We start from the raw sequence: 13849 nt of genomic DNA on the forward strand, positions 1-13849 counted from the left end.
TATATCCAAACAATAGGTACTATTGTGGGAATTAAGTTTGGGCAAGAAACCAAATTATATAAAAATTATGAACTAAGAATTCAGTGCTGCAACTTCAAATTCTGTGAAACAATCATTCAAACGGTAATTAGGTGATTATTCCAGTAACGGCGAAGACGTAAAATCCTTTAAACAAATGTCTGCTTCGATGACAATTCACTGTGGAAACTAGTGAAAATGAACTGCCCTTTCTTGACATGTTACTAAAAAGAAGAGATGGTGAAATAATACCTTACATGTACCACAAACCATCAGATACCAAACAATATTTAGCATTCTAAATTTCATGTCACACAAAATAAACTAAAACCTACGTATCCTACAACTTAGCAAAACGGATATGTACCATTGCTGTGGACAGGTCTTTACGTCTTACCGACAACAAACACCGACTCTTTCCGACATCTTAAAGGGAATAAACACATTTGGTCATGTGTACAATATTTTGTGATTAAATTCTTAATATTACCCATGTTTAAGCTATTTTCTGAGGGTATTACGAAACGTGTTCATATGTGGAAATCCACTTCATTAGGAAATTCAAGCCCGATGTTAAGAGCTACACACTAGATAAAAGTGTTATTAAAGTAACGCTGTTATTAACACATATCTGTAACAGTTTACCAGCCCGTTACTGTGTTCATGTGTTAAAAGAAATTACTCTTGTGTTAAAGCCTTTAACATGTTCAAATGTTAAATAAATAAGACGTTTACCACGTTAATAGCCCTGTAACACTTCTACAACACATTAACATGTTATGTCTACTGTCTATAAACACAGTAACATGTTTCTCAGGAAAAACTGTTAAGAAAAGAACCTAATTATTATGTCTCCGTGAAGAAAGCATAAGTACCTTAATGAAAATTTCATCCTGAATTTGTCACTTATTGGGAGTGGTCAACATGGCTTTTTACGCTTTTCATACTCGTGAAAAACTTAAAACACATCATAATTACCCTGACGCACACACGTAAACATGCAGGCAATCTCCGACATAAAAAAAAACAAACATTGCTAAATTTGCAGCTCGTACCCTTAACTTCAGTAATTTTGCTCAGATATAGTACATACTTTCACTTTTAGGACGAGTAGTATTTGATCTGCATGCACTCGGTTATATTAGACCCAAGCAGTCCAAGCAACTTTACAGCTAATACCCAGGATTATTTTTCGCCTACTGTATGGTATACTTGCACTTCATAATCAATGACTGGTAGGCCTATAGCGAGAGTAATACTGTGGGGCTATTGCATCTGAACTTCTAGGATATTGAGTATTTAGCCTATAGAAGACCACTGTTTGGCTTTGTCAGAATCCAAACTTGTCATACTAAATTCAAAAACTTCTAGCAGAATATATGACTATATATACATGTACATGTATTTAAAATGAAGTATTCGAGTGCTTCAGTTTAAATACATGTACGTGTGCCTTTGATTTGGGGCGGCTAAGGTGTATGCATACATGTGTCCTGGATATAAACGGAGGCGGAATAATCGTGAATATGGTATGTGTAATATACTTTCTTTGACGGTAAATATTCTAAAATTGGACCGGAACAATACAGAGAAGTTTCAACTAACTGAACCTAAGACGATACATATGTGTAGCTAGACCTATCCAGATCTGTATCACCTGGGATTGAGATATAGATCCAGTCAATATAAATTAATATCTGTCTGGGATTAAGATATACCTAGCTGCATTCATATCTTAATCCCGGGTATCACTACAAGCACTGAACTCTAGTCTCATCGGTGCGATGTGGACTCATCAACATCTTTTCATGAATTAAGCTGGCGGCTCTTGTTTGAAATGGAAAATATGCAAAATAAGTTAGGCATATACAGTATATATGCAAGCTAAGTTTGGATATGTAAAATATTTTATACAATGTTTTCAACCAACGCTAGACAAAATATTTTGTATGTAACAGAATGAACTTACGCCTGAATACTTCAGATTGAGTAGATGATCTTAACATATATAAACCGACGAAAAACCGACCGACGATGAGCACTTATTAACTAATTTGTTCATCTAACGAGAAGGTAATTCCGTTGCAAACAGGCTGACCCCACGTTAAGAACACGTAAATACTATGGCAACCAGCACATAGACATTACGTCGCCATGGTAGTCACGTGCTCTTAACGTTAAGAGGCTCCGTGCAAGTGGACACAGACCCCCATTACAACTTCCGTTTTTCAGTAGGGACGATTGTAGTTCTGTGTATTTTAGGGTGTAAAGTCTTTTTTTGCTGCCAGCCTGCCGTTTTTGGTGCACAGGTGCATGCTTAGTATCAAAATGATGGAAATTGTCTAAGCTTTGGGCAGGTATGAGTTTTAATGGTGAAAGTTTGAAATTCTGGGCGAGAGGACACAAGGAGACAGGTGGTGATGAGGCTGCGAGTGACGTCCCCTTGGCGTTGCTAGGCACCCCTCCCAGCTGCCGGCATGGAAAGGTCCAGATTTTGACGGTCAACCTATGTCAAGATTTTTACAGCTTCTTTCTCACATGCTGGGCCAGGTATGCACCAAAACTTATTGGCCTCGGAATGTTTGGGACTGAGCTACAGCGCTAAACGTTAACATTGTCGCTTATGGAAAACTAATGGGGGTCTGTGGCCAAGTAGGCCCATGCTAGTAACGTATACTAAGTCCAGGGCGATGTACAAGCTATAATAGGACTATATATAATTGGCGTATACTGACTACATTACATTAATGATATTAACGGTCCAGGAATAACAATGATGTAAGAAAATACATAAATGGGGTCTGTTATAACCAACAATTGTTACAAATGGAAAAACAAAAGAAAAAAAAATATGAGAACCCACAGTTTTGTAGAATCTTCTGCAACAGGTATCTCTCTATTCAAGATAAGCTTTAAAGAATGTGATGACTCGACGATGAACTAAGTGTGAGTAGTGTACTACTCATGACAAGGGCGATATAAAAGGACTGTCCGAAACGCCTTTCGTTACAGGGTTATCGTTCTTGATTTGTCACCGGCGAAAACAGCATCAAAGATGGCGGCAGCACGGTCATTCATCCGATATAGTAGGGGATTATTAAAGCTGGAAAAACATGCATTTCCATGTGAAAAAAGTTTAAAGGTAATTTTTCAAAAAAGAAAACCAGTCGTTCGTTTCAATTCCGTTGTCTCTGCTTATGTGCAAGTTTTGCTAATTTATTGATGGTAACACGGTGTTGATAATAACAAAGATTAAAAGAGACAACAACAACACGTCGGCGTCTCTAGCCAATCAGCCCTGGTGCAAACTATAAGCGTGACCCAAAATACGATGGCAGGAAACTTTATGTTGAGTTTCTGTTAATTTTCTTAACACATTTACAGTAGACTTGTACACAACTCTTCCTGGCTTGGAGTTGGATAACAATTCTAAGTTACAGGGTACTGTAGACCTGTCTGAACAGTCCATGGGATATATATTATACATACCATCTAGATTGTACACTGATTATATCCTGCCTATTTGTTTGGTATTATCTTCATGGACACGTGAGGATTGTTTTACATGATAATTTGTTATGGAAGCCTTCGAGGCTGTAATAAATCTATTCTAAAGAGAGTAGGGACATATGGTGGCGGTGCGGTGGATGTGGAAAGCAGGTTTTTAGGTTGGTGTCTTTTATTTGCACGAGACTTAACATAGATAACATAGAGAATCAGCCTGGACCTTATAGCCAAATTGTTATGCTATGTTCAGTGTACACGAAGATATGATCAAAAACAAAATTGTAGATTGTCTTTATATGATAAGCTCAGTACTAGACTCCATTCATAATGCTTGTATTGATAAAGATTAATGGTCGGTATGTAGGTCTAATGCCATTAATTGCAGCTGGATAAAATGATGTGGGACTCTAATAAATTGAGACCACAGTGCAAAAGTGAAGTTAACTGGAAACTTCTTGAGTATGGCATTACAAAATATCAAGAAGAAGTAAATCTTTGTTTTGATTTTCTCTGTTCATGTCCATTTAGACCAGCTCATTCTTTTCCTCTGGAAAACAACATTATGGATCATTAGCAACAGCTGAACAGATAACAGTAAGTGGATACTCGTGTGTTTACACTTTGCTTTTTTGTCCCATCTGTATAATTATATACAGATATATCGTAACATGTCTGTTTATACACTGCTTAAAATTCATAGTTGTGCATGGTTCACTAGTAATAATAATGAAGTGGAGGTTTCAACACTATTTACATTTTTACATATATGTGAGGATCAACTTCATTATTATCATATGTCTGTTTATGCTATGATGCTAAACAACTTTATTTTCCATTAGGTTATCTGATAGAAAAGAGGGCAAGAAATAGATGTAGTATGCACTCCTGAGAATTCAGACTGACATGCTCTGTACATTTAAGCCAATTTAAGTTAGGTTGCCTTAACATGCAATGCATTAATCACTTTGTTTTCAATGCTAGCTGCAAAAGTATGCAGTGTTGCTAAATTCATATTTACCCATGATTAAGTATGTTTATCGTGAAGTTAACAGGGTTATTTGTCTGACATACATGTACATGTATCATGCTAATCTGTATGGTACAGATGATAGGGATTGGAAAGTAGCCTGAGAATTTTATAGCGTTTTAATACCAGAACAAACTGAGTCTGCAGTTATTTGTCTAATTGCCAGCATGCATTTTGAGATAATGCCATGTATCTTGTGATTTCTGTTTTTAAGTAAGAAATTTTTCTTTAAGTAAATTCAATTTAGCATGGAGCAAAAAAGTTATTGCATGCACAAAAATAAATTAATGTTTCCCTGTATATGGATGTAGAAGCAAGCTTGGCAAAGTTCTGGCAAAATGGACCTTCATGTTTCATTCCATTCTCATTGAAAGATGGAACACATGTAACTAATATGTGGGACAGACAGTGGAAAAATAAAGGTTTATGCTTGTATCTATGTGATGTTTAATATTTTTTGAAAAATTGAAGTAAGTTGATTATCCAAAAACAATGTATGAACTTGGCACTTTAAACACATTGCAATGTTCAATGTTTCTCTTCTTGTATATTTGACATATTACAGCATAAGGCACAATATGGAGGGAGGCATACAGTAACTTTGTTACCTGGTGATGGCATTGGACCTGAGCTTTTAGGTCATGTACAGGAAGTGTACAGGTAATGTTTTTTTACAGGTAAATTAAACATGAACAACATGTAGTTCCAGCTATTGAATTTGTAGGAAAAAGGGTCTTAATTGGATGCGCATACTTTGGAGATACCAACCTATTTTGGGCTCCCCAAGCTAACCCCTACCAATTTTATTTCCCTTTTTTTTCTTGTCTTTGATAAACTGTCTTTGTCAGATGTGGAGTCCAAGAGACTGTAGTTGCAGGAATCTGGTTATTATTAATAGAGTCATATAAACAAAATTGATGAATGACTCAAGGAAATAATAAATGTTTCAGGTATGCTGGTGCACCTATCAACTTTGAAGTAGTTGAAATTACATCAGAAACAACAGATCCAGAATTTATGAGAAATGCCTTACTTTCTGTGAAACGAAATGGTGTGGCATTGAAAGGTATGTATCTGTTGTATCTCTCTTCTCTGTGTACTTTAATTAGAATCATATTAGATTATATTTCCATGTGACATGTATTCATCAAGTAACTGCTGCATAATTAACATAAACTTGTTGGTTTCTCCTGGTTCAATAGGTCTTACACAATCCATGGAGCAGCCTAAATTGAATGATGCTCTTCGGCTGTGGAAGCTAGCTGAGCAAAAACTACTCTGTAATAATACTGATACACTTGTAAGCTGTATTGTTAATCATGAGCATTTACTTTAAACTACTTTAATAACACATCTGATATTTCATGGAGATATTATTGAAACACCTATGTCTTGTTTGAAATCTTGTACAGAAAACATATTTCAGGTCTGTAAAATAAAAGGAATATAATGTTTTATTTCAGGGAATCTTGAAACAAAAGAATCAGACCTCACTTCCCGTTCCATGAACGTTGCTTTAAGGTATGTACAGTTCAGATTTAAATCTACACAATATTTTCATTTTGAAAAAGAGAAGGGAATAGTAGATCCAGGTTCAATCCTGGGTCGAGTTACACCTGAGGCTTAAAGAGGAACTTCCTAACTTGGCGTTTAGCATGAAGGGGATGGTGCAATGACTGGTTGACTTGTATCAGCATAATGGCTTGGGCGGGGCGGCTTACTTGCCTTCAGTAAGTCGTCTTCGTGAAGCAGCACTAGATAAAAGAGCCATGGAAATCCATCCTGCAACAAGGAGGTACATTACATACACATTAAGGATTCCTTCGTCGTCATATTGACTGAAAAATTGTTGAGTACGACGTTAAACCCCAAGCACTCACTCACTCACTCATTAAGAATGTCTTTGTTTAACAAACAATCTCCAGTGTATTATACTGATCTATTGTTTATGAAATGTGGAATGCTTTCTTCTTTAAATTTATTGTTAACAAGTGATAGATTGTTAAGATCTGTGTAATATGTAGCATTGTGTGAATATTGTTGTTTGGATTTGGGTTTACTTACAGGACTAATTTGGATTTGTTTGCCAACGTTATATGGTGTAAGAGTATACCGGGTGTGCGAACTCGCCATAAGGACATTGATGTGATACTGATCCGTGAAAACACAGAGGGAGAATACTCCAACCTAGAACATGAGGTGTGTTCATACAGGCAAATACTTTACTGACATCTTAAAAATAGCACACAAATCTGCAAGTAATAGTTTAATTCCCTAAATATAAGATGTGTGTAAAGCATGCTGTCTGTCGCATTGTTTGTCTGTTACGTAGGAACCATGGAGCCCTCTAGAATTGATAGACAGTCATGGAAATGTGTGTATGTTGTAAATATGTTTATGTATGTCGTTAAACAAAATTTGCCCTTTCGATTATTGATTAGTGTACACCAGCAATTCTTATTACAATTGAAATACATTTTTAATTTTTTAAATTACTTTTTTTTTCACTATAGAATGTTCCTGGTGTAATTGAAAGTTTGAAGATAATCACAGCTGAGAAGTCCAAACAGATTGCCAAATATGCCTTTGACTATGCGGTAAAACATAATCGCAAGAAGGTGACTGCTGTGCATAAAGCTAATATCATGTAAGAGACTTGTGTTTGTCAAGACTAATAACAAGACTTATGCTGTGTCTACTATTGTTCACTCTAATAAACGCTAAGCTGCACAGTTCACATTTTTTAGTCCATGAACACTCAAGTCCTGTGGAGTGACCACACTAACAGATCAGTTATCAGTTCTAATTAGAATATATCCTACTTATTACTTAAGAGAATGCCGATCCCTACTCTATTAACAGCTCAGATGGCTTGCTTATCAGGTAAGCCTGACACTTTGCAAATGTTGGTGGTTTACTTGGGTTCACTGGTTCCTCCACCCAATAAATTTACAGCTTTTGTGTAAGTAAAAAATTTGGGTATGGTGTTTAACACCAAATGAATAAATAAGTAAATAAATAAATAAATAAATAAAAGAAATCCTGCTCTCTGTTTAGGAACGTGTACAATATATAGTTCATATTTGATGGTTAGATACAAATGAGTAGCTGTTGATACTTTTGTGTTACAGGAAACTTGGGGATGGCCTGTTTTTGGAATGCTGCAGGATAGTGTCTGAGGCATATCCTCAAATAGAATTTTCCAACATGATTATTGATAACTGTAGCATGCAGGTAAACCTTTGTGTTATTTTGGTGAAATGTGTGCATCTCTGTCAATAGTACACGTTGAATTAAGCTTTATACACGTACATTTATATATCTCTTCATCGATCTATGTGCATAACCATTCTTTAATTTAAATGAGTATTCATGCTGTGATGAAACATGCTGAAAGACCTAAAGTTTTGCTCGTCAGCAGAATCAGATGGGATGAGTGACTTAATCATGGGTGAAATTTTAGCTCATTTACCATGTATGTATGTGTAATAACAGAAACAGGGCATGAGAGATGATTTCTGCTTCCTGTGTTATCTTCCTGTGTCATGACAAGAGATTGATGTATCCAAGTTTTAAGGCTGCAGATTTGCTAGTAGTGAATACAGTGAGAATAGGGAGCATGCTTGATATGTAGCTGATATAATGTCTATAATAAATTTTAGACAACTTATTTTCTGGTTATTTATGTGACACTGTATGTACATGGGTCAGTTTGCTGACTATTCTTCCAAACAACAATGTGGCTGTTCAGAGGTACATATGTATATGCGCCTACACAATACTGGCACAGTGATAGTGTTAATATCTCACTGCCAATTCAAATGGCATTTAATGTATCATTCAAGGAAAATATAACATGATATTTTATCATATTGATTATTTTTGTGCATTTCAGATGGTGTCTGCCCCTGAGCAATTTGATGTCATGGTTATGCCCAACCTGTATGGGAACATTTTAGGAAACATTGCAGCAGGGTTGATTGGGGGAGCTGGGGTAGTGGCAGGAATGAACATCGGCAAAGAATATGCAGTCTTTGAAGCGGTAAGATGTACAAATTAAATAAATAATCACCTGACGAAAAACATTTTTTGCCTAGTGTTATACAGTTGTGATGTACAGTGCATTCTGTTTGTAGCTGTAGCATTGTTAGCATTGCTATAAGAGCATTCTAAAGCAATTTGCCAAATTTAATAGGTGTTGATGGTTTTCTTTTCTTGCTTTTCTTGGACTGTGGTAATGTTTTGCCCTGTTCCACCTTCTGCTTCTCAGTTCTAGTTTCTGTTTTTAGGGAACACGTAACACTGGCAAGTCAATCAAAGGGAAGAATGTGGCAAATCCAACAGGGATGCTCATGGCAGGTTGTGATCTATTAAATTACCTTGGGTAAGAAAATTCCCTTCTTTTTTTTAAGAAAGTCACTGTGTTAATGTAAGTCCACTTATTGCTATTATTGAATATGTCTTTTAATATGTTATACTTGTCTATTGTGCTATACATAGTAATTTGTTTTCATCTTTTTGTTTTCTGAACTTAATTTGCAGATGGTCTTTAATAGATTCTCTGGTAAATCATGTGTTATGTGCACATGTTGTAGTTATATTCCCCATGTTCATTTGTATGGCTCCACAAGTTAATAATGTTTAATACAATACTTTTCCCTTTTTTTTAGCCACAACAAACATGCAACTCTTATTCGTGATTCTGTCATGAAGGTTCTGAGTGATCTCCAAGTAAGTGATTAACCATAGGCCTGTTGAGTGAGTGAGTGAGTGAGTGCTTGGGGTTTAACTTAGGCTGTTGAGAGCAGTAGTAGTGATTCATGATGATTGGAACTCTCAAATGGAATAATGTATTTATACAAGAGGCCAGAGATCAAAAAATAAAAAAAATGTACAAGAACAACTGTAGTGTTTAGTAATTTTTTGTCAAAGTTATTACCATGTGCATCATTCATATGTCAGTAAACAATTTCAGATTTCTCATCTGCAATTTAATACTGTAATCAGAAGTCCCTTTTTGGTGATCATATGTATTAAAATTCCAGTTTTAAGGTACGGTAGGACTTGTTAATTTCTGTATAATTATTAATCCTCTTGTGTGCAAGTGTATAGATCTAAGTATGATTTATTTCAGATTCAAACACCAGATCTTGGCGGTCAAGCCACAACAGCTGAAGTAGTGCAATCAATTATAGAGGATATTCGACCAAAGACACAAACATGGTAAAACAAGAAAACCATGCAGTCCCCCTGCATGAATGTTCAAATGTTCACTAGGTTATTATTAATGACTTCTGCATCGAGTTAAAGGCATAGATGTGTATGTGGGAAAGCAGATAGGCTGTAGATTGTGTGATACGTGCTGTGCAGTTTCAGTTGAATGCAAGCTGAGAGTTTGTCATACTAAGGTAAATGTGTTTTGCTCAAAGGCATGTGCTGTCGTGACTGAATCATGTCAGAGATCCATGGTCTCTACCTCAGGCATGCTTTCTTAAAGGCTTATATGCTGATAACATTTACCAAAAATGAAAGAAGATTTTTAGGTGGCTAAGATATTTAACCAGTATCAGAGGTGAGTGATATTCACTCTACAGATTCTGATCCAGATTAGCTGCTGTGTTAGCCTCCAGTCTTGCTCTAAAGTACGATGTCACCAACAGGACCATATGCTGGTTAACTTCACGCTAAATCCCCATTTTAGTTGAGTTTGTATGAATGGCCTGTCATAGTCTTTTGGAAGTATGACTAACTCTATTCCCTATATGCAAAAATTGGTGTGGTGTACAAGGTGGTGTTACAAATTGCGCCATGTGAACAGAGATCCAAGATACTGCACAAATTCCACAACCTCCACAGGGGACATATAAAGGATTGGTTAACTGTTACATGACAAAACAAATGGGAAGATCTCATCACTGGTCATATGACCATCACTGTTGATGTGCATGGGTACTTGACACCCTGATTATTACTTCTACATACAGAGATTACTCACATTTCTAAATAATAATAGCTGAATACATTTTAAGTTAATTTGGGATTTGTGAGATGCCACAATGTAGATTCGTAAATTGAATTAAAAAAGTATATTATTTTATATTGTATAGTTACAGGGATTTATAATATGATGGGAGACCTCTTTGGTCTGCATACATTGTATATGTTGAATGTATTTTTGATCCAGTGCTTTACATGAAGTTGTTTGAATCTTTTTATCTTACATTTATTTAATCTGTTTGTCTGAAAGTGCCAGTTATCTGTGAAATCTTCACGAGTTTTTACACACAAGAAAGTTATTGTTAATGCATGAATGTTTAGTAAGTAGTTCTGTGTTGAAGAAAATAGTTCTCTTGTAACGACAGAAGGCCATTTTAACTCAGTTTTCCTTACATGAATTGTACTACGTATAAACACACACATTATACATGTATTTGTATATGCAAAATTTCTACATACTAAAATTATGTATTTTAAAGTTCAGACGGTTTACAGTGTGATCAAAAATTTTACGCTGAAATATAAAAACATACTGTACTCATATTGTACATAATTTTTCTTATGCCATGCTCATGGGGCAGGGTGACACTGATGCATTCTCAGTAGCATAAGTGAATAAAATGTGCCTGATTTTTTAAAATGATTACTCATATATTGGTCCATTTTTTTTTTTAAATATGCTTTCTAGTGTATCATCTTTGTGAAAAAGTATCTGTCTTATCAAATAGTGCTTTGGGTCAAGGTACCTTTGCATGCATATTTACAATCTACATAGTTATTTTGGGGGGTCTTGCCAAACGGTGCATATAGTTATTTTGGGGGGTCTTGCCAAACGGTGCATGTGTATTGTAGAATAATCCAAAACTGACTGTGTGCATTAATTGATTGAGGGTTTTGTTTCAGGCTTTGAACACGAGTATGTGGTGTTTTTTGAATGGGGTGAGTGTTTGTGGTTTTACTTTCTGACCGCATGTTATTGGACAGCTTTTCTACATGCACAGTTCTGTTGTACTTCCTCTTGCTCAGTGCTTAGGTATTTTTTTCAGTGTTCTCGCCTTGTTCTGATTGTATACATATGCATGTTAATGAAGGTGAATCTTAGATTATTGAGTAGTTTTGGATGCATATCTGTACACAGCTTTTTTTTTTTTTGTATTTTGAGCAACATTGATTGCCCTGGAAATACATTTAACTAGGACTTTCTGAAGTCTACACCAAGCAGGAAAGTACAGATATTATTTTGTATTGTTCTTTGTTGGCAGTTATTATTGAAATATGCAGTTTTTGTTATTTACATGGTGTGGTATACAGTCATCCTTAATGATTTGCGAGACAGATCATTGCAGCCATGTATGAAATAAACTTATGAGTGCATTGATATTGGCCTTAATATCTGCTATAAATAAATATGGAATGTGCAACTGACACAGAGCAGAAGCCAAACAGTTTGGTACTCTCTGTATTTTAGAATATTAGAGGTCATAGTCAAGATATTTGCCATACTATTTTGTAGTTACTCTGCACCATGTAAATGCCAAAAATTGCAGGCTGTTTTAGATGTAGGCCTTCTTATGTGTATTAAATGTACCATGAATGGATAGTATGTGTGGCATTGTGGTACAAGTACTAGTGCATGCTTTTCATCATTTTATGTGTATTAGGTGTACCATGAATGGATAGTATGTGTGGCATTGTGGTACAAGTACTAGTGCATGCTTTTCATCATTTTATGTGTATTAGGTGTACCATGAATGGATAGTATGTGTGGCATTGTGGTACTAGTGCATGCTTTTCATTATTTTTCTAGGTTGATATTCTACTGACAGTAAGTAATAGTAAATGGTGAGAATGGTGTTGGATAACTTACAAGGTGAATTGCCTGTCAGAGTTACTAGTAGATGTCTTGGAGTAAATTTAATATCTCACGTTTATTGGTGAAAGAAAAAAACTGTTGAGGTTTTCTCCAGTAATTTTCAATGTTCAAAACACAGGAATGCTGTAAATTTCAGGAAGTCCTGAATTTGGTCAATCAAACCAGTGTAAAATTGTCTCAAAATCAGATTGTGTAGGTGCAAAACCTGCAATATGTATGCAGAATGGTTTAGGAATTGTGGTAGCATGCCATTTTACGTAAAGACAATATGTACATGCTTGTTACATGTATGTATATTTTATGTAACTCTGATTTCCAGTTTCCTCCATCCTATAGTCTGAGGGCTGTGATTTAGGTGAATTCTGAAAATTAAATGAGTTCACTGCATAAAAACTTGTACATATAGGGAAGACCCTGTATTCCCAGTAGAATTAAGCATGTTCTGAATGCCTTAACATGTTTAACTGGTCTTGGTATACATACTCATTTTCAGTACAAGAGAAGAATCAATACATGTCTGAATACCGCAACAGGTATCCACGCCTACATGTAGGCCAAGTTTCACAAAGCCCTCATACTTGTACCTGCATGTAATTGCTATGGGAACCCATGCCTTCATTTCTGGTTGCTATGGTAGTTACGCCTAACGCTAAGGGCACTTTGTGAAAGGCCCTAATGTACATTAGGCTTGCAGTGAATATCATTATACATGCCAAAGGAAAAAATGTGTGTATTCATGTGATTACTGCTATGCATATCGTAAACTACACTGTATAGTTTTGAAATGATCACTGGATGAGACCTGGCTTTATAATTATCATATCATGCATTTTATTACACTTTTTGTTTCAAGATTGCGGGATGGACAGAGTGCAGGAAGTTTGTTGCTGATGCTCACATTAGTATTAAGGTGCCCACCCCTTTGAGTCCTCTCCTTTTGCTCAGCAAGATGTTGACACTAGATATTCACATTACTCTGAATGACATTGGGTCTTAAGTTTAGATTGCAAATATTTTTGCTGATTTATGATTCAGCAGATTCTGCTTTTACAGAACAGTATTTTAATTTAGTAAATGTTTTTTTTTTTTTTTTTTTTGTTTTGACGTTACCTACTTACATATGCTGATGTGGTTTTGTTAGAACAAATATGTTTGTTCCATGTTTGATACTTTCTTGGGGTCTGTGATGTCTTAAATTGATGCATTTACTGGTACATGTAGTCTTGCTCATAAATGATCTAATGATCTATACCTATATGTTGATCTACGCAGCAAGTAAAAACTGTGATTATAACCCACTTATCTGTTGTTCTTCATCAATATTTAAACTGAATTTAATGGTGGTGATTTCATCATCAAAACTATGTTGACTTGGCATACACTGCATATACGTAGACACAACTTTAGCAGTTCCAGAAAATGTGACT

The 13849-nt window shown here is 35.6% G+C and overlaps 1 protein-coding gene across 4 annotated transcripts; it reads left to right on the forward strand.

Annotated features, from left to right (window-relative positions):
- The first annotated feature begins 3064 nt into the window (after positions 1-3064).
- LOC135471721 (isocitrate dehydrogenase [NAD] subunit gamma, mitochondrial-like) lies at positions 3065-13709 on the forward strand. 4 transcript variants are annotated; one of them, XR_010444465.1, is made up of 15 exons: positions 3065-3160; positions 4054-4119; positions 5118-5212; positions 5503-5618; positions 6016-6073; positions 6619-6751; positions 7066-7199; positions 7684-7786; positions 8448-8594; positions 8842-8936; positions 9223-9283; positions 9687-9775; positions 11453-11488; positions 12357-12419; positions 13276-13709. XR_010444465.1 is itself a non-coding variant. In XM_064751042.1 (15 exons), exons 1-13 carry the CDS (start codon positions 3074-3076, stop codon positions 11457-11459), a joined length of 1191 nt encoding a protein of 396 aa, XP_064607112.1. In that variant the 5' UTR covers positions 3065-3073; the 3' UTR covers positions 11460-11488; positions 12357-12374; positions 13276-13709. The 4 variants fall into 4 exon arrangements, 3 of the variants coding, with proteins under 3 accessions (XP_064607112.1, XP_064607110.1, XP_064607113.1); XM_064751042.1 differs by having other exon boundaries at positions 12357-12374; XM_064751040.1 differs by lacking the exon at positions 12357-12419.
- Positions 13710-13849: the final 140 nt, after the last annotated feature.

The sequence above is a fragment of the Liolophura sinensis genome, chromosome 7, assembly GCF_032854445.1.
Source record: "Liolophura sinensis isolate JHLJ2023 chromosome 7, CUHK_Ljap_v2, whole genome shotgun sequence".
Classification (NCBI taxonomy): domain Eukaryota; kingdom Metazoa; phylum Mollusca; class Polyplacophora; order Chitonida; family Chitonidae; genus Liolophura; species Liolophura sinensis.